Below are 20970 nucleotides of genomic sequence, written 5' to 3'. Positions count from 1 at the left end.
ACACCAACTGACAGATAAAGCTGGATTCTCTCAAAATACATCAAGATGAGGGGCACCCTAAAGCAGGAGTTATATGCGCTATCTACCAGGCCAAATACTCGCAAGAGAAGACATGACAATAAATGAATGTGGCAAGTGAGATAAAAGACTACCTGGAAACTACTGGGGTTGCTAAAACAGGTAACTAAAAAGCAGCAGAGATACATGAAAACATGAAACACTTGCAGGGATATTTTCCCTGCACAGTTTAGCATTCAGGAAACAGAGGAAAATACAGTTGGTTCCTTTCATTCTTCAGTCCAAGTGCACCAAGGCAAAAGTTTTAATTAGATAATTACACTCCCCACAGCATAATTTTGTCTGCAGTGAAATATACAAGAGCCTAGAATTAAAGACAACAAGAAAACCAGATTTTCAGTTCTGATCTGGATCTTAATTTCATTCTTCTACATTTGCATTCAACTGTACAATTTCAAGCCTTCATTATAGCTTTATGTACCTGGTTTCTCCTTCACCTGCCCCTCCTTGGATGGAAAATAACTGAAGTCTTTAATAATTTGACAAGCTACATTCTCTAGCAGCAATGTATCTGACTGCCCTTAGCCAAACAACGGAGTTGAATAATTTCACCAACAGGTACACAGAGATTCTAACAACATGAAATGCAGTCAAGCCACAGAAAGTGAAGTTTGGATCCACATTTGCCTTCATTATACAGATCCCCCATGAAGTCATCTGTTTAGCAAGCTTTTTACTGTGAGCCTCACAAATCTCCATGAGCTGGCCTCAAGCACTTTCGCTTTGAACCAGCCACCTTCTTTTAGAGGCAGAAGCAGAATGGCAAAAACCAGCAAAAGAAGAGAAAACCAAGAAAATAAGTTTCCAAAGTCATACTGGGCAGTAACCTACCTCCTATTCTACTTTATTCTTCTTAACTAACTCAAGTAGTGGAGCTGAGTCCAGAATGATGCAGGACTGTGGGAAGGTGAGAAGACTGCATCGGCTGCATTGCACACCATGAACCTCAGGGACACAGTTTAAGTAGCCCCCGACAGGAAACCTAGAATTGCACAAAGGTGCAGTAGGTACACCAGGAATTTACAGAAGGCTCTTTTGTTTGTTGCTCCTTTCCCAGCTACTCTCACATTTTATGGGGATTTCTGCACCCTGAGCTTTTTCACTGAGTTGACATTTTCACAAAATTATCTGCTGTAATTCCAAAAGCTCTTTTCAGAGCAGTTATGGCCTATATAAGGGTTGTTTGGCCTTACATGCCCACTGCTCCATCAGTTAACTGGCATCCAGAGACATTGCTGCAACTTTTCCTTTTTCCCACAGACTTCGAGAGCAACTGGGCAAAAATAGCTTCACTCCACATACTCTTAACTGGCTGTTAAACCCTCAAAGGCATTCCATCTTATCCCAGAAAAACTCAGTTTCACACTTTAAGAAGAAAATTAAAGAATCTCTGGTTAGATAATACATGAGGAGCAATACTGAGGGATAAGGATATGGAGAGGGGGTATCATAGTCTAAAACTGAGACAGGGAGAAGACAACAGAAAAAAGCTGTATCATAAGACTTACGAGACATCTCATGATACTAGAAGGAGCAAAGTTCAAAAGAAACAGAAAGAAACACAGAAACTAGTGAAGGCATGGACCTCCTTATCAGGGGATGCTGTGTTGGTTAGATATTTACTCTGGCTCACAGGACTGTGGACTAATTCCGGGAAGTGAATATACAGAAACCACCTGGGATTTTTTGGGAATATCACTGCTCTTTTGCTCTATTCTGCTCTGCCCTGAGCAGCAACTGTGAGCCACCGCCCCAAAACGAGAACCCAGTAGTTGGCCAGTATGCCACAAAACTGCAACATTCTTTTCATAACTACTGGCAAAACAAAGATAATCCCAGCTCATATTTTATGAAATTTTACCTATACACACACCATTTTATGTCTGTTCTATTTATATCAGAAATCAATAATGTTTTCTAGTTTAGTCATGGAAAGCTTGTAGCTCTGGAGTTTATTTTTGCTACAGGTTGTGACTACTTAAAGCTTTGAAATGATTTCACATTTCCTTGTAAAGAAGACACTGACCATCCTTTGATCAAGTAACGGTAGTTGGTTTATATTTTACAGTACAGCCACACAAATCACAACTAATAATTCACTGAATCTCATAAAAGTATTCCAGTTCTCCCTGAGCTGCTGAGATGGGCTAGATCTACCAGTCAGTTCAGATCCCACTAAGCTAAAAATGTAAAGGCTCTTTGCATATTAAAAGAAATAAACAATCCTCCCCCAAAACCTCCCCATACTTTCACTTTAATTCCAGTTATAAAGTGAAAAGAGAAGTTTGCTAAAAACAGACAGGCAGTATGAAGCTAACATACTATCTGCAGTTGCAGATAAAATTTGGCAAAACCTGTCTTAACTCCCTAAACTGAAGGCTGGCTTAAAAGAGACACCCATTTTAACAGTGCTAAATTTGTCAGCACTGGAAATACTGGCAACTGGACTTTTTTGGTCCTAAAGCCAATGCTTTTTGTTCCACACCAATGCTGAAGTTTGGGGACATGATAACAAGACTCAAATCTATTTTCTGAACTAATACAAAAGAAACATTCCCGTTTTCTCCACTAGAGTCAAAAAAGGTCCCAAGATTTAGATGCTGATTACTCCTGAACTGTTAATTTAAGAATATTCCATTAGTACAGCAGCAGTAGTGTTATGGTCAAGATGACCTGGTTATTGAGACCTGGTTATTGATTCCTGCCTTATAAATTACAGGCATTTCATTCAAAACACAAAGGACACTTTGATTCACACAGCTGTGGTTTTGTACAAACCAACTTGCTAAGGGACGTGTTGGGTCTTGCCTGAAATACCTCAGCACCATCTACAGGAAAACAAGGGCTAGACAGCACCTTTGGAGCAAGGGAGATAATTCAAGAGGCCTTCCACTGGAATTGCAGAAATCAGCAGACAATAGAAAATGCTGGCTTGAGCAGATCTCAGATGGAGAGCTGCGTTCCCATCTGCAATTCGAAGTGCTCTCTCCATTTTACTATGCTGTTCCTTTATGCCAAAGGCTATGCCAGAAATCTCTGCAAATTTAAAACAGCACATTATCACTGCATGCATCTGAAGACTTGCTGTTTCCAGCAGCCTTTTCTCCTCTAAAACAAACAGACCAGATCTTTCAATCTTTCCTCTTAGGTCATTCACACTCCTCCACACTCTCTAATCCTTCTCGAAATGTGGTGCCCAAAAGTGGATACAATATTCATTACAGCAGGGGCTTTACAATCCTGAATGGGGTTGATTTCTAACTTACAGTTGAGTCTTGTTCTATGCATTCTTGTCTATTTGCTCTTTCTGCAATCCCATGTCACTTGTGACTAATCCTCATTTCACAGAGGACCACACAGACTCTGCTCCGGAGCTGCTGCCACACAAGAATTCTTCATCTTGCAGTTGCAGAATTAAAAAAATCCTATTTCTAGACCATTTCTTCTACCTTAAAAAAAAAACAACCAAACAGACCACTTTTAATTCCATGCCTGCCTGGTAAGGTGCTGCAGCCCCTCTCAACTGAGCTGAGTGCAGGTATAATTAAGCATATTTCCTCTTCTCTTGCATACAGTATTAATGGAAAAATACTGCAGAACAGCACCTTATTACCCAGCCAGCCAACAACACTGTTAACTACTTTTCAAATATAGCTTTCCAATAAAATGCACAGCCATTATATACTTTTAGCAACACCTTATTTTTTTTATATTTTCTTATGACAATTTCATGCAAAAGTGTCAAAATGTAACTGGCACTGCTTCTCTCCCTCTCACAACGCCTAAATGAGGGAGACACTGCCTTCTGTTACATCTTGGGGGCAGCACCAACGTGTGTTTCTCTGTGGTTAGTCTATGTCAAACAAGGGTCATATTAGCACACTCCATGTTCCTCCAGTCACAGCTAAATGCCACAAGATGTCACTGTGTCACTAAAATGTTTGGAAACAAGATCAGGATCCGCCTAATCATGCACAAACACACAGCCCTAGAGGAACAGAAAAAAGTAACTAGTAGGTGAAGTTTAATGTTAGAATTACAGGCTGCATAGGAAGTGCCTATTTTAAACTTCAGTACAGGTCTGATGTGAGTTGTATGGGACAATATACAACATGCCTTCCAAAGAAGCTGAAATTCACAGGTCTTGAACATAACAAAGCACAAGCTTATTCTAAGTTTTATAATGTGCGTTGCAATCTTTAAATTATTTAGGCTTTCAGTGCCTTACCTTATAAGGCCTTGTGATTATACCCTCTGTACACGGGGAACCGCAATCTAGGGAGGGTAAAGGGTTTGTCTAATATCATGTAATGTGCTCTACAGTCAATCAGGGAACTCCATCATAATTCTCTCAAGCCCTGACAAACACCCTAATCAAAGGTCACATCATCTTCTTCCCCACTAAAACCTTCTTGCTCCTTTGTCAAGATCTTTCAGCAAGCACATGTTGTGAACGGAAGCATTTGCTCTGCATGAGAAGTCAGCACTGACAAGCTGTCAGAGCCAAAGTACGCTGGAGGAGGCTGGTGCCAGCTCCTGCTGAAATTCAGCACTAACTCCACACTCCTTTGAAATCCTTGCCAGAACTTTTAAATCCAGTCAAGAAACAGCATGTTACACTTTTCATTCTGCTGAAAGTCTCACCACCTAATACAAATATACTGTCCAGACATGCACACTGTAACCAAATGAAGCCAGGGCCGTATCTGACTTGCCATCAGTGCTAGATGCAGCATTTTTCTCTTAGCTACAGGTTTAGAGCATTACAGTGATATGATATTCATATTATCACACTTTCCAATGCCACAATTCACTTATCATTATGTGCCTCTGTGCTAAGGAAGAAAATAATTCTTAAAAGTTGGTGATGTCTGTCACAGTTTTATGAACCAAAACATATCCAAAGGGAGACCAAGGTAATGATTACAGTAGCAATTCTGTAAACATTTCACCTTACAGCTAGACTTCACTTTGCTCCTCCTGGTCTAAAACCCAAGTCCCAGTGAGTCAACAGCATGAAGAGGCCGACAATATCCTAAGGAACGAGACTAAGAGATTTCGTGAGAGGCAGCACTGCCACTTACCTGTCATATGTCTCTTTGAGATCTCTGGCCAGTTTGCACTTGGGTAGAATGTGATGAAAAGGTGACTGTGGCCCTTCTGTGGCTGTGGAAAGTTTCAAAACAAGAAAGCAAAGAACTGATTTCAAAGGAAAAAGCATGTCCTCTTCCCCCACTAGGTATTAACCAGTACCTCAGGGACAAAATCCATTTAATCTACAATCTACATCCTCGCTTAATCTACAATCATCTTTGCAGTAACTCAAGTTACATGTTAAAATAATAGTAAATTATTGCCAGTTTCTCCTAAACCTCAACTCAGTTAAGCACATGTAACCATGAATTTGACAAGTGATGATTTTAAATGTTTTTGGGTTTATGCATGTTAGTTTTATTTTTTAATGCTTGCAGCAAGATCACTGTCAGAGTTCACCTTAAATACTCCATATTATTACAGTAAATTGCTCTGAAGTACAGGCTATAAAGATGCTCTGTAACTGTTTACTAGCCATGGTAACAACATGTAAGAGTAAAGTTTCCACACAAGAAACCGGGTGATGCAGCACACAGCATTAAAGCATGGGAAATTTGCTCTAAGTTGGGTGAAGCAGGCTGCATGAGTTCTTCCATCTCAGCCTGACAGGCAGATCCAAATGTGATGGTTCAGTGCCCATTCATTCTCCAGTGACTGCACTGAACTGAGCTAGCAAGGGAAGTGAACAAGCTACTTCGCTTCTAAGGCTGACATCTCTGCATAGGGACAGCAATCTTGGATGAGGCAAAATGCAGTCAAAAACTGTCAGAATGCTAAAGAGCACCAAAACTTGTTCATACTGATCCTAGCCACAAAAGGAGTAAGAAGGCACAATCAGCACTTTTCTGAAGAAGTACTCCTGGACAAACACATTCCTGCACAAAGCTAAGCTCAGCACGTACTTTCTGACATGGCAGACACTTCATCCTGAATAGCTAAGATCAGCTTGGCCTCCCTGGTCAGGTATTGGCAGCGGCGCTCCTCATGCTGCAAGACTATGGCGATTCTTCGGGAAAGATTGTGTAAGCAGTTTATCACAGATGGATCTGCATTGGCCTACAGGCAACACAGAAAAGAAACAGGTCAGTCATTCAGCCACAATCACATATACAAAACTACAGTGATGGGTAAGCAGTCAAAAAGCTAGGCTGGATGGGGCTTTGAGGAATCTGGACTAGTGGAAGATACCCCTGCCTAGGGCAGGGGGTTGGAACCAGGTGATTTTTAAGGTCCCTTCCAACCCAAAACACTCTGTGATTCTATGAAAATAATTATCTTCAGTAGATACCAAAAGTCAGCCTCTTTTGCAATCGGAAAAAGAAAGGCATTTTCTCTAGCAGCAGCAAAGCAGAAAGAGATGTCAAAAAGTAAAGAGAAGCCTCTGGGATTTCTACACTTGTCTGTGCATCAAACAAACACAGTGTCTATAGTATGAAACTCCTATCCAGTTGTTAATGGTTCTAATGAGTTCTGCTAGCAGAGACCAAAAAACTCAGTTTCACATAGTGAGAAAATAAAGTGTCAAGCTATTTGAAAAGGCAGAATGTCATGATGTTCAGGTTAAATTCACCAGCAGTGTGAGGACTACAGTGCCTTTAACACAACCCATTCACTCCATGTTCCTATACTGATGTTTGTTTTATATTCTGACAAGGCAGTAACTATGTGAGAATTGCCAGCACGGGATCAACAATTTGATCCCAAACTGGAATGAATTTGGATTTACACTCCCAAACATTTCATAGATATGGCTGACATTTAACACTGCATTTGTGCATGTCTCAGAATGAAAGTGCAGGAAAAATCTATCACGTAAGTACAGCTAATAAGGTGGGGGGGGGAGGGCCGACACGAGTTGGTGGCTCCAGTCTGAGTAAGCAGCTGCTTTAAATGTTTGTTAAGACATTTAAAGGAATTTACACTTTTAGCAAGTGAACACTTGGCATGTAAGCTAGCAAACTATGACTCAGCATTTTTGATTCCACTGTTCTTGCTGAGTCACGACACGTTGGTAACCCTGAAGCTTGAACACAGCAGGATCGGTGCTGATTACAGCACTTGGGACTTTGCCTGCTCTGTCTGCCCTCTGCAGATGGTCTCTCACCTTTATCTCAGAATGCCTCCACCCACCCTCTGCACTGCACTACACCATTCTAGGAAAAAATTTCCACTTGCTTCTTGCACAGCACTTCCCCCAAACTTGACAGCTCTCTATGAACTAAGGATGTCTCATTTGGTAAATGATTTAGTGCCACATTACACACACAATTACACCAGAATCATCACAGTGCCAAGATGAGAAAAAAGTAGGTTTTCCCAGGAAAACCACTAGAAATTAGATTGAGGAAAAATGTGGGCTAGGTGTAGTCTTCACTGCATTTCAGCAAGCTCTTACAATATTGTGAATGAAAGAGCATTGGTTTCAACACTTCTGCTTCCACATGACCATGTGCATTCATGTTTGTGTTCACATGTACATCTATACACACTTACCTACAACCAAAGCATGGCGCTTTACCAATACACCAAACAATACAATTCCTTGAAGCTAAGGTCTCTTAATGTGTGAAATTTAAAATCAATCCCTGTATTGCAAGTCCTGTCAGGACTCTCTGACTTAAGAATGTCCCAGAGCACAAGAACTCTGGATCCCTTGCTTGGTTCAGACTGGCTACTGGGATAATTGTCTTGTGTGAAATTGTGCTCTTCAGCCAAGCTCAAGCCACCCAGACTGTGGTCATGGCAATGTTAGCTGACATGGAAAAGCCAGCAGTAAGAGAAGGACTAGTGTTAAAAGGAAGAAAACATATAAAATCATGACATTATATCCAGTCAAACAAAAATCAGTAATTTCCATAGATACAGCTATTTCAAGTCCCTCATTTATTTTTAAAATATTTCTTCATATGTGTACATGCCACAGAAATAAAATGATGGCTCCACAGATGTGACCTGTGGGCTGGAAAGAAAGAGCCAGAGCTCAAAAATCAAGTAAGGCTCAAACATCCTGAAATATCTAGGGTTTTACACCACCTAATTAGCCCAGCCAGCATCCCTTAACACAGATACCAACATCTAGTCAATAAAGTGGGCCTAAAAAAATTCCAATCAAAACCTATGTATTTGCTCCAGGTTCTTGCTGAGCATCATAACCTACTTCCTCTTTACTTGTACCTTTTTCTCATTTAGAATGCTACAGCTGCTGCTCCCTGGTACTCTACATCTCATTGCTAAGAGGAAGTAGCTTTCAAATACTGTCTATTTCATTACAAAAGAAAAAAAACTGCAGCAAAAATCTTAGACACTGAACAAAGGCACATGTCCTTGCAACACACAGCATCAGTAAGGGCTCAAAACAGTGTAGTTCTGAGCCAGTCTAGGCTTCTGAATGACTCTGCCCTGAGCTAGCTTGGATTGACCAAAGTCATGGTGGGGACCTGACTCTTAAGGCTGGCCAAGCATAAGCCACTCTCCACACTGCCTGCTGCCTCTGCTTCTGGAGCACAGCTGATTGCCAACGTCTGAGCTGCATGGAGTCACAAGGCCTCAGCGAGGTGTAGCTGTATGGATTTGGCCCTGGGCAGGAGCAGAACAGTCAGGTACAGAGTGTGGCATCTGACACACAGGACAGTCAGACCCAGGCTGCCTTCTCCCATAGCTCTGCTGGTCAAACCTTAATTTCAGGGCCTAGAAAGTCACAGCAGATTACCAACTCATTAATAATGGAAGACAAGAGACATGCAGAACTCGCAGCTGGGTTCATATCTATTTTGCAAAGTGGTTTCTTGCATGTCTTTACATTCTGGATATATAAAACCAAACACTCAGAAAATATCCAGAAGAGTACTTGTTTTCCACTGGGCTGGAAAACTTTCCAACTTGTCAGTGCCATATTCTACATTGTTTAGGTCTGTTGTTTCAAATTCAAATTCCAAATCCAATGAAATGTTTTACAAGAGATTACTGGAACCTGAATCTACTGCATTCTCTTATACATCCAAATCACTTCCTGCTGTCAGATGGAATTAAGACAGTCCTTACCCTTAGTGCAAACACCACGTTGAAGAGAATCATTGTAGGCATCTCTCTCTTTGGTGAGGGATCAGTTTTGGATACCTGAAAAATATTTTTCAATAAATCCTACAGGCTAGTGTCAATTGGATCCAGTAACAAGGGGGGAAAGAAGCCTAACTCAGTCAAATAGCAAGTTTACTGAAAAAAGAGAGCAGACAAATCAAATTATACCATCAAATTTGACTTGTAAAAAATAAAACTATGATTTTTTTTTTAATTAAATTGTCACAGTTACGCTACATCACTGCCTTTTTTGAGAAGCTGTGAAGACTTAAACTTAAACCAAAGAATTTTAGTCATGTCCATGGAATACAGCAGTCTTAATAGGTGTCTTTACTATTGCATATTAGCATCTTTAGGGGCCCTACTTTTCAATTCCCCAGTTGGACTGAGTCATGTTACAAACTGTTGCTTTTATCAGACAAAAAAATACAAAAATCTAGAAGTGCAGTACTAAAATATGAGGTTTGCTTTTCCCTTCCTGCAGGATTTCAAACACATCCTAGAGCACCCCTATTCTTTCTGCAGAAGAGAGTTTCAGCCCTAACGCAGGTACAGACTTTCTGGTGAGGAGGAACAGTTGCAGCCATCATGTGTAAGTTGAGCTTCTGCATTCAGGCAAACACCTCTGAATCTAGCAAGTGTCACCACAAGATGGAGCACAAAATCAGGAGGACATTTCTGCTGCCCCAAAAGTTCCATGGGGGGAACCCATCCAATCCCATGTGAAATCAGCTATAACACCCAGGCAACCTAATTCTGGGTCTCTACCCAACACATGAGCAGGTGTAGCTAATGCAGCATCTGAGACAGAGCAAATGCAGGGATGCTGGCAAAAGCAGAGCTGCATCCACCGTTTCTGACAGGTCCCAAGCATCAGCAACAAACTGCTCAGCAGTAAGCTCCAAAATCTGAGTGCTTTCACTCAGCAGTCTTAAGAATTAGAGAAACGAAAAACAGCAACAAAATGTGGTTGTTTTTTTTTAAAGTATAAGTGAAGTCCTATCAAAAAGGCCATGACAAGAGGGTGGTAAAATTTATCTGGACTTACAGGTTCCAGAATGTTTTGTGAACTTTAACAGAGACTCAAAAGCATTTCCAAATGTAGGGATTGATTCTGTTCCCGCCTTAAAATCAAAGAAACTGGCACCATTAATATCAATTGGAATGCAGGCTAGATTTCATATCACCTCTTGTCCAGAAAAAAAGAAGAAATGACTAAGCTGGAAGAGAAAATACTGAAGGAATTTGAAGAATTCAGAATATTCCTACATAAAAGGTAGTCTGCCATACAGGATCAACTACTTGTGTTCTTGTAACTCTTGAATCTCATCTGAGTAAGAATTTGCTGAGCTGTCCTATGGATTAATTTACTATAGTAAGAACCCTGGAGAAACCCAAACCAGAGACTGTCAGGTCTCCCCAATCACTGCCTTTGCTTTATGGGAAAGGAGCTCCATCTAGCTTCCTCCTAAATGCTAAAGGGTCCCAGATTTAGACTCAAATGAACTAGCAGAGATGGCTGCCACATCTAGAAGTTTCTAGACACTAGAAACTTCTGGTGTGCCTACTGGTGTGATAAGACACACCCAAAAGATCCTACAAGGAGGAGCAAAGTGTTTAAAGCACTTTATAACTTCATTCATTTACCCTGATGCATTTTTATTTGGACATACTGGAAATGAAGAGACATTTCATGCAAATAGGATAAAACTGATTGGGAAGTGGAGAGAACGTGGTGAGGAAATGGAAATACAAGTTTTTAACCTCATTTACAGCACATTTAGGAAGTTGTGCCTTTCAGACAAGATTAACAAAATAAAGGAATCGGATACTGTGAGACAACATGCCATGCTGTCAGGGCACCAACAAGTCTTAATGGCCCTGACCCATCCCAATTAGGTCCTCCAGGCTCATCCCTGGAGCCCCATTTAAGCTCAGCCCAGGGGCTGTAGGTATGCCTGTCCCCGGCCCCATTTCAAGGATGGGCCTTCAACCTACGTTGTCTCCTGGATGGACCTCTGGTTAAGAACACTGCAGTCTTGTCCTCCAGCCCTTTCTCTGGTCCTGTCTCCTTTTTGCTCCTGGCTGGGGGACCCACACAAACCCTGCGCCTGGTTCATCACTTGCCTTGACTGGGGCTGGTGATGCAGTTGCACAGCTTGGGGACGCCTGAATTCTCTCTTCCAACACAGCTTAAACATTTGAGGACTGAGTCGTGGTGACCCTACATCACATTTCTGATAGACCCTAGACTGAGTTTTGAAAGTGGAACACGAGCATCTTTTGATGCTTGGAGCCAGCTCTTCACTTGGATTAAAACAGTCTGGTCCTCTAAATATCAAGCAGCAGATGCCAACAATCTGTTTCCATCTCTAATTATAGAGGGAACGATAAAACTGGCAAGTAGACTTTTTTCCTGAAAAAATGAGTGACTTAGTAAATGTGATGAAAAATGAGACCAAAGCAGTTCAGTGCAAGGGAAATCAGTTTTAAATTCAGAAATTACCAAAGCCCACTTCATTCTTACAGTACATCTTGTGACTTTGTCCATAAGAAGATTTTACACCTCTTTCAACTTCCTGCCTGTTCTAAGCAAACCTTGTGAATGACCTTCAGCATCAGTAAGAGTTAAAAGCCAAACAAGGCTAATGAGGCTTCTAGACTTTGTGAAGGTTTTGGGTTTAACTGCCATACTAATTAGAGGTGCTAAAAAGCTAACTTGCAATAACTAATATAATGAGAAACAGCTTTTGAGCTGGACTGCTTCGTATTACTTGTCTTTACTCACACAACTTTTCTACAGTAACCAGAAAGGGGCCTCTGTGAATCACTGACACAGCTTCCTCAGTTTGCCACTCACCGTATTTATCTGGAAGCAGAAGACAGCTTTGCACATCAGGAAGTAAAAACAGGAACAAAACCCAACACACACATTCTGAATTCTGTTTCCTAAGCCATGCAGTTTGTAAAGAAGGCAGGTCCCCAGAGTGGACCTCATACCATACCTGCCCCAGGGCATGCTGAAGCAATGTGGGATGGCCAACAAAGCGAACATTATCAATCTTCAGTTCAAACTTTTTGCCACACATATCTATCTTGGTAGCCAAAATTGTTGCCAGGATAACATCCGAAAACCTTGAAGAGCAGAAAGAGAAGTTATTACAATTTTCAAAAAGCACACCCCAGAATATTCCTCCAAATAGAGATATATTTAACTCATGAGGTTCTGAAGTATTGAAAGGTGTGTTTAATTGTTGTACCTGGAGCACCACCAATTATGTAAAATTAAGAACCCCTTAATTATATCTCTCAGATCATCACAATTATGAAACAGGAAGCATTCACGACAAAGGCTGCAGGGTCATGCTTATTTAATTACATGCTGAGCAAAATACATTGGAAAGATTAGATTTAGTTTGCTTAAATATAAAAACAGCTCAAGTTAGCCATTGCCTGGATTTAGCTGCAGGTTAATGAATTTACTAAGCAACTACATATCGACACAGCCTGTCACTCAAGCACAGAGATCTTCAAGCCACCCAGTATGGCAGAGGGGAATGCAAGAAAGAGCTGATTCAATTCAAAGAAACATATAACCAACACTTGATCTTCCTTTCCCTAAGCTCATCAGTGAGCTACTCAACAGATCCCAGCCTGTGGTCAACAGATCACTGGCATCCTTCTGAGAGCTGGCTGGCCGCACCTGGGCTTTCTCATTTGATAAACCAAACTGAGATAAATTCATGACAGGGCAGGCCCTTCTCAGCACCAGCCATGGTGTTACTGGATTGCTCTGGATTGGTGGTGAGAAAGAAAGCAGCTGCAAGTCAGGAATGCAAGTACAGAAGTCTGCCCTGTAAAAGACAGATACTGCTGCAAAACAAGTAAGAATCCAGTGTGATAAGGGAGAAATTCTGCAAATGCTCTTTCCAACAGCCTTGCAACACTGGCCTGGTCTCTACAAACACTTGTTTTCTTTAGGGTGCCCCCCAAGATGGTGGAGCTCAAATTCACAAGGAGGAGGACCTCAGCTAGCTGCTGGAGGGAACTTGTAGAATAGGAGCACTGCAAGGTTTGATATTAGCAAGTTCTTTCCTCATCTGATTTCTCGGAGGCTCCCATTTAAACAAATTAATTCCAAACCAGTTTCTGATGAGACCAGTTTTTTAGGAATAAAAATATTTATTTAATTTTCTTTATTTACATTCTGGGACATGTGTCTCTGTGAGACCATCCCCCTCCACCAGGCAGGTATCCCAGATAACCTAGTATCGCTCAAGAAAAGGGCAGGCATGGGTGTATGCTGCACTCATCTTATCTCCTAGCCACACAAGAGCCCTTGATGCCCAGAAAAGTAATTAATGTACCATTTTTCTGGCTCATCTGAGTTATGGAGTACTACAGAAATTGAGACAAATGCACATAGCCAGGTATTCTGTGTGTATCCATCTGCATATGACACACAGGGCATTTCTTTTATGAGACCTATATATGCTGAAGATGAAGGACAACATGGGGGCTTTACAAACTGCCAGAGCCCCACTGTTTGTACAAACAAGTCATCATCCTGACCATAGCACATTGCTTACATTTGGCTATGGAAAGAGCAGCTGTGTAGAAACCTCCAAATCCCTCACCACTGCTCCTAACACAGCTTAGGGCAAGCAGAGAGACAGGGAGACTAACCAGAGACTCCTGAGATCACTGAGCCTATGCTTTTCAGCCACTGCACTGGGCTGCATAACACATGGAGTTCATGAAGAAAGGGCAAAGCGTCCTCAAATAGAACCTGGACTGATGGTCTCTGGAGATCACATTCAAAACAGGGAAGAGTCACCATTACAGCAGTGAGTTTTTCCCCCTTTTTGCCAGGTTCAGCTGTGCTCATTAATCGGCTCATCACAGAGCCAGGAAGACTGTAATAGCAATGGATCCAAAACAAGCATATGTTTTCGGGCGTGAAGGCAGAAAGAGGGTAAACTAGAAATTGCCTGCTTGTCGGTAAGAAATTAGTTACTCTTTCCTCCCCAGCATTGGCAAAGGATACCTTGGGAGCTGGAAAACAGATCATCATAATGACTTTCAGCACTGTTAAGATTTGTCTTTTGCAAGAAATTACACTAGCATATCTTTTAACAGATAGATGTGATGAATTAACAGTTCAGAAGTTCCCAAGGAGAGTTCAGGACACCAACAACCCTCTGTCTGCCCTACTTTGTAGGTGGCTCTGTGATAAGGAAGAGGTGAAAAGGTAGATTTTGTAAAGTCCTCAATATCTTCCCACTAGCACAGACTTCTGTTTCTGGGAGAGTACTGTAACTGCAGCCAGATGACACGCTCAGGATAGATAATCCTGTGATGGTTTACACAGATGCTGCCTGACAGGTACAGACACCTGGTATCACCACAGACTCTCCCAAGAGTGACCTGGACTCCAGCCCCATTCTCCATGCCTAAATTTATTGGGTTTGCTGGTTTAAGAGTTTTCTCCCCCAGTGCTCTTCCTAATTTAAATAATTCTTAGGCCTCAGGATGCTAGCGAGATTGAGGGACAGCAGATACACTATTTCAATTAATCATCTTAGAAAAGGACACTTTTATTTTAAATATTTTAATACTGATTTTCTAATCTCTGGGGTATATTAGATAACTTAAAAATACCGACTTATCAGAGCCCAAGAGTTTGTTAGAAACAGATTAGGTTTCACAGCTGGGCAGCAACAGTCCCTTCTCCTTTTATGAACATTGTGATTTCCAGAGGGAAGCAAACCTCTCCTGTAAAAAGGAATTCAGCAGGCAGAAACTAAACACAAGAAACAAAAGCTTTAATTTGCCCCAAATATCCCACTCCTCTCATGAGCTCAATATAGCAGCAACAGCAGACAATCTCGCACTACAATACAAACCACACTAGTGCAGATCAACTGCTGTCACCAGCATCTCCTCTGGAAACCCAGCTGAAACAATTGCTTTAGCACATGGAAAAGGAGGGGGAAAAGTACCTCTAGCACAAATTCACTTTTTCCCCCCAATAATTGCTAATAACTTTTTATATACCACAGGAATTGAAAGCAAGGTTTTTGTAAAGAATTCTTTGAAGTACTTTAGAATGGGAGCTGAGTATGTAGGTAAGCATCTTTAGGTTAAGCAAGGACTAGAGATGCTGTTTAATACATCTGGGGCCCTGGGTAGAGATAAGTGCTTTTTCCTCCACACATCCAAAAAGGGGGTACAGTGCAGTCATCCAGTTTAACGTAGTAGGGCACCAAGAACAATCAACCAGCACAGCTGCTCAAAACCAGGTCTCTGAAGAGTTCTATGTCATTTCTGTGAGATTAAATAGTTTACTCACTGATCTCTACTTTTAAGCCATTGCTCATCAGACAGCAATTTGTTTTAGGGCTCCTTGTTGGAATAACTACAATGCCAAGGCTATACTTGTTGTATTCTCAGAGGATCACAACCTTTCTCAGTTCACAGAAGAAACAGTACCACACCCATTCTGGATACCCTACAGGAAGCACAGAAATGTTAGTAGGACCTTTGTAATTACCCTGGCATAAACCTTGAGCAGTACATTTTCTACAGACATTGTGATTTAGCATGTAATTATCTCATCATTTGGTGTAAAACAGAAACCAGAAACAAAGCACAATTATAAGGATGGTGAGAAAAGAAAGCCATTCTAGACAAAGGTGATTGTTTAGAACGTTTGGTCTTACCCCGAAACCAATTGCTCATCAGTTAGAGGACATTGGTCTCTGAAATGGGAACATGGCCATGAACACAAAACAAAATACAACAAAAGAAAATAAACGAGGCAAGTACACAAAATACAAAGAAAAAAAAAGAAGAGATAATATTAAAAACTAGGATGAAGTATTAAGGGTTAAACTCCTGTAAAGGAAATACAACTATTGCAAAGAGTCAAAAGTTAATGGTAGGTGAATTCTGGGGACATACTGCAGGCTTAGATTGACAACACGGAGAAAGAGGCCAAGGCATTTTCATCTTCTCACTAGCACCGGCTGCTGTAATGCGGTTCCACAATACACTGCATTTATGGAGCTGTATTTACTTGATATATTTTATTTCATGCTACCTTAAGAAAAAATAGAAGAGGTTGCAGTCTGATTTAGAACAGATTCTAAACTTTAGTTTCTTTTCTAGACTATTACTGGCTTTTTCACTAAAGGAACATCCTGTGCAGCCCCAAATGACCCATAGCTCTTCACAATTGGTTCTAGTGCTCCCATACCCACAATACCCAGAAAAAGAGGATGCCAAACATTTGTTGTTGCATGCACAGCCAGGATTCTACAATGGGCCTTGCACAAAGAGCTGCTGCTTATTACCCCAGGGATCTAAACAATAGGTACAAGCCTGGCCAGACTCACAGCACAAGCATGAAACCATTCTCCAATTCTCTGCCTGTCCCAGGCAATAAGCAGAAACTTAAGAAGAGTAGGCTGAAAAAGTTTTCAAGGCAAACAACCTGAAAAGGCTCTTTACATCAGGAGTACAGAGCTCTGTTAACAGGCTCTGTTAACAGCTGTACTCACTTGTGTATCAAGAGAAAGAAACACCTATTTTCATTTTAAGTCAACCCTCTTTTTTTTTTCCTCAAACACCAAGGAAAACAGGGCTTGTTTCCTGAAATAAACTTTCCAAATATACTAAAAAATAATCTGATAAAAACTTTATACTGTCCACCTTAGAAAGAGGATGCAAAATGAAAGCCTTAACAATTATTTAATCCAAAAGACAGCAGATTTCTACTGGTCATGTTGAAAAGGGAATCTAGAGCAATCCTAAATGACAAACTATACAAAGAGAGTGATATTACAGGAAGAGTGTTTAAAGGCATGGATGGGCGAATGGAAAAGCACGGGCTTACAGAAAGGAAGCCTTTCAGAACACATACAAGGAAGAACACTGGAGTCCAGTGAAAGAGGGACAGAGGATACAGAATGTTATCACAGGAGAACCACTGTTTGTTAGAAAGGGACATTCAACTCCTTGTTTGTCAGTAACTTGGGGTTTGTTACAACAGAAGTGTTTGGCCAATTAATGACATCAATGCTGACGCACTTGCTAAACCTCTTTTCGTTAGTCAGGCTACTAAAAAATGCCAAGTCTGGTCTAACATATGTTGCTATACGTGCATCCTCATTAGAATTTTTGCTTGCTGACTATACCACTTTCAGAAAAAATAAAAAATCCATTTCAAACCAATTCAACCAAGCATTATCTTATGGCTTCTAAAGGGTATTTGCCTCAAGGTTTTTGGGGAGGAGGAAGGAGACACGGGCAGTCATCTCTATGAACTGTGAGGGCTATGTATTACTGGTAAAGCACTCAAAAACTGAAGGATGTTTCTGAAGACAGCAAATGATTAAAGGATGAGAAGAAGTCAACAGAGACAACTGACAGGCAATTTGGTTTGACAGTGACAGATTCTTCTGAATACCTTTTTGTTGTACAGCCACCATCAACACTCCTCAAGCACTTCTGCTGCTTGACTTCCTTTCAAAGGAAGAAAAATCTGTATTCTTCAGACTCAAACTCACAGCTCCATTAAGCAGAAATTAATACAAGCAAACACACACTGGTAACCTAGAGGTAGGACTGTCATGAATAGGCTGCAGCTGTCTATAAAAAACAAAAAGCTTAACAATGACCAGGAAATTCGAGTCTAAAGACTAAAAGAAATCCAATTATGCATATCATTATGCTATACCAAAATGGAGTTAAGACACCCAAACTGATCTAATTTTGTTCTTTCTGAGGCCATACAGGAATACATACACCTCAACAGCTCCAGGAAAGAACAGATCAAAAATAATCGATCTGGGTTCCAATGGCACAGGGAAAAAGCCACAGTGAACCCTATTTTTAGGCTACAATCAGTGCTAAATTGCTAATAAATTAGACAGCCATACAGTATAAGAAAGGATGAATCCATCCCTCGTAAAAACTATTGCAGCAATAAGGTAAATCTGAACCAACCTTTGCAATGGAACATGAGAACACAGGAAAAACCCAACCCCTCAACATTATCAAAACTTGCCATACACCATCAACCCCACCTAGAAGTCTGCCCACTCCAAAGCCTCAATTTGTGCCACCAAAACCATCCACAGATGCTACTGTGATGCAGTGATTAAAAGGATCCAGAAAACAAACTGGACTTCATGCTGGTGAAATCTCTCAGTTCATACTAAACCAAGTGCTTCAGGAAGAGAACCACTGCACCACTGCACTGTGGAAGAATAAACTCACACAGAGCTGCCACCGGGGGAATAGCTCTCACTAAACCCGTCACTATTCCTGGTCTCAATGGGAAACCACAGAACACATTCTGACCAGGAGCCCAGGAGCGAAGGTTCAGAACACTGATGAGGGAAAAAATCCCCATGGGCTCAATGACAATACTGGTTTTGCAGCATATGAAAAGTGAACTCCTTCTGTTCCTAGTTTACAAATCATATGCATCACACCATCTCCAAGACATCTGCACTTTTCTGCCTCCACTCTCCCTTTAAAATCTCTTCTACTCCAAGGTACCAACTTCTGTTACTCCTAAACCAGTCTGATACAAATCCAAAGTCTGAGCAATCTGTTGTACATACTTCTGAAAATCCCTTTTTGCTTTGTGCTGGAAGAAGTGCCTGTGTACCTAAACCAGAGGTTTTAGGCTACAATCAGAATTAGGTACAGTTAAGGCACAAACAGAAGTTTTAGGTACACAGGCCCTTCTTCCAGCACTAAAGTTCAGGGAAAGATACTAACTCTGCCAACAAACCTCCTCTTGTCTAATATAAATTAACAGCACCAGCATATAAACAGCATCAGTGGTTTCTTCCACAAGCTGCTGTCACTGAAGAGAAGGATACATTTAACTGCTACATTAGTTGTATGAGATGCAGTGTACTTACAACACTGATTACATTGATATTTGAAAAAGCTTTTCAATAAAGAAACACAGTTTGAATTTCTGAATGTAGATGCCCAGCCATGTAAGCAGCACAAGCAGTGTGCTGGACCTCAGTATCTGGCCTCTAACAGAACCAGCATTTTCAGAGCAACATAAATGCTCCTTTTCTTCTACTTCCCCTTCATCTGCATGGCAGCTATAGACAGATCCATGGGAGATAATTTAAGGTACTTACTACTAATAGACTGGTGTTGTTAAACAGCTCAATTTCATCTAAGAAGATGTGAGGTTTATAAACACCAACCTTAATAAGAGTAAGCATGAATTTGTATGTATTGCTATATAAGAAACTGTGCAAGTGACAACTTCTGTTTTCTGAATACCATCACTGCAGGGGGATTTCTGTCTTAATATGTTTCATTCAGCACTTCAGAACTGCAATACTTGTGTTTAGTGAGCTCAGTTGAGAGATCACTTTTACAGACTAAAAGCTTAACAAATACCTGACCAGGAGATTAAACACTAACGTTCAAGTCCAGAGTTCTGGACACCACTACAATGAAATAATAACCCTAACCCTAAACCTTTTCTTAATGTGGGTTATATGCCAGCACAGTCAACCTACTTAAAACCAGTTTCAGAAAAATACTAGCAGTTTTCTCATCTAACCATAATTTGAAATCATAAAAGCTTTTCTTAAATCACTATAGTAGCCCCATATTGCATCACACTAATTCAGCACCATAGGCAACATACAGCCATCACAGCTCCACATTAAGAGCTTCTTCCAACCTGTGGAAATGGCAGAGGCAACAAGAATGGGTATCAGACAGAAGCTGGTTCTGTTCCAACACCATCTTAATCTACATGTAGGGAAATACTAGAGCCAGGGTTTTGAACAGCAACCAACAAAATCCCTGAGATAACCAGCACTGCACTGAGCCCTCCTAATGTGCACGCTAGCTGCTGCCCATAGCACATAGCGCAATGCCATTCACCAATTCCCAAACTTAAAAGACCAGGGCTTGCTCCCACTGGAGTTGGGCACTGTACCAAACTGCACTCACCGGAGACACAATAGAAGGCAGTATCTGAAAGTTTCAAAGATGGCAGAAGAGGCAAGAGATACAGGTTACTACCTCAAGCAAAATGCTTTTACGTAATATCCCAGTCCTGGAAAAACATATGAATTGATGAAGTTTACTGTCACGGGTGGTTTTAATTTCAGGTAAGCCATTCTCAGTCATAGAGTTAAGAACACATCTACACGTTGTGAGGTTGGAATCTAAATTTCTTGGGGAGGACACAAGTGATGAATACTCCTTTTTCACTGTTATATAAGAGAACAGAAGAACTGGCCCATTTTATTAATATTGGGGATTTAAACACGTATCACAAAAAAATATCTGCAGCTGAACTATGGGCCAACAGACCAAAAAAAACCTTTTTATTTCCCAGATTTGTGTCATATCCGATAGTGACAAATTTAGAACCATGCAGCAGATCTCAAATGTTCTATAAAAACTAATTACAGAGTCCATTTGTATGTACATGCATGCTGGACACTGCCTATTTTCCATGTGTTTGTTACCCACTGATTTCCTGTAACAGAAAAACTCTTTAAGTCTCACTTTTCTTTTGAGCTACTATTTCACTCCACAGACACAAAGGCAGCTATATCTGGGGAAACAAAATTAGTTATTCATTAGTGCACAGCAACTCCATACGACAACTACATGAGCTACGGAAGAATTTGAGGCGACTGAATAATACATCCAGTGAAG

At 40.9% G+C, this 20970-nt stretch overlaps 1 protein-coding gene across 5 annotated transcripts in view; it reads right to left on the bottom strand.

Moving 5' to 3' along the window:
• The window catches only part of NPRL3 (NPR3 like, GATOR1 complex subunit), a 46247-nt gene that overhangs the window by 23670 nt on the left and 1607 nt on the right, over nt 1–20970 (bottom strand). For 2 of the 5 annotated variants that reach the window (XM_005152503.4, XM_031052181.2), the window contains exons 3-7: nt 15972–16010; nt 12255–12384; nt 9214–9288; nt 6075–6228; nt 5163–5244 (exon numbers count right to left, since the gene is read on the bottom strand). In XM_005152503.4, the coding sequence (XP_005152560.1) occupies nt 5163–5244; nt 6075–6228; nt 9214–9288; nt 12255–12384; nt 15972–16010 (480 nt within the window). Of the gene's footprint in view, nt 1–5162; nt 5245–6074; nt 6229–9213; nt 9289–12254; nt 12385–15601; nt 15761–15971; nt 16011–20970 lie in introns of all 5 variants that reach the window. The other 3 variants (XM_005152504.4, XM_031052179.2, XM_031052180.2) reach the window with 2 other exon arrangements.

This window comes from Melopsittacus undulatus, chromosome 8 (assembly GCF_012275295.1).
Source record: "Melopsittacus undulatus isolate bMelUnd1 chromosome 8, bMelUnd1.mat.Z, whole genome shotgun sequence".
Classification (NCBI taxonomy): Eukaryota; Metazoa; Chordata; class Aves; order Psittaciformes; family Psittaculidae; genus Melopsittacus; species Melopsittacus undulatus.
Note: the sequence above shows the minus strand (reverse complement) of the source record. Positions and strands in the feature narration are given on the sequence as shown.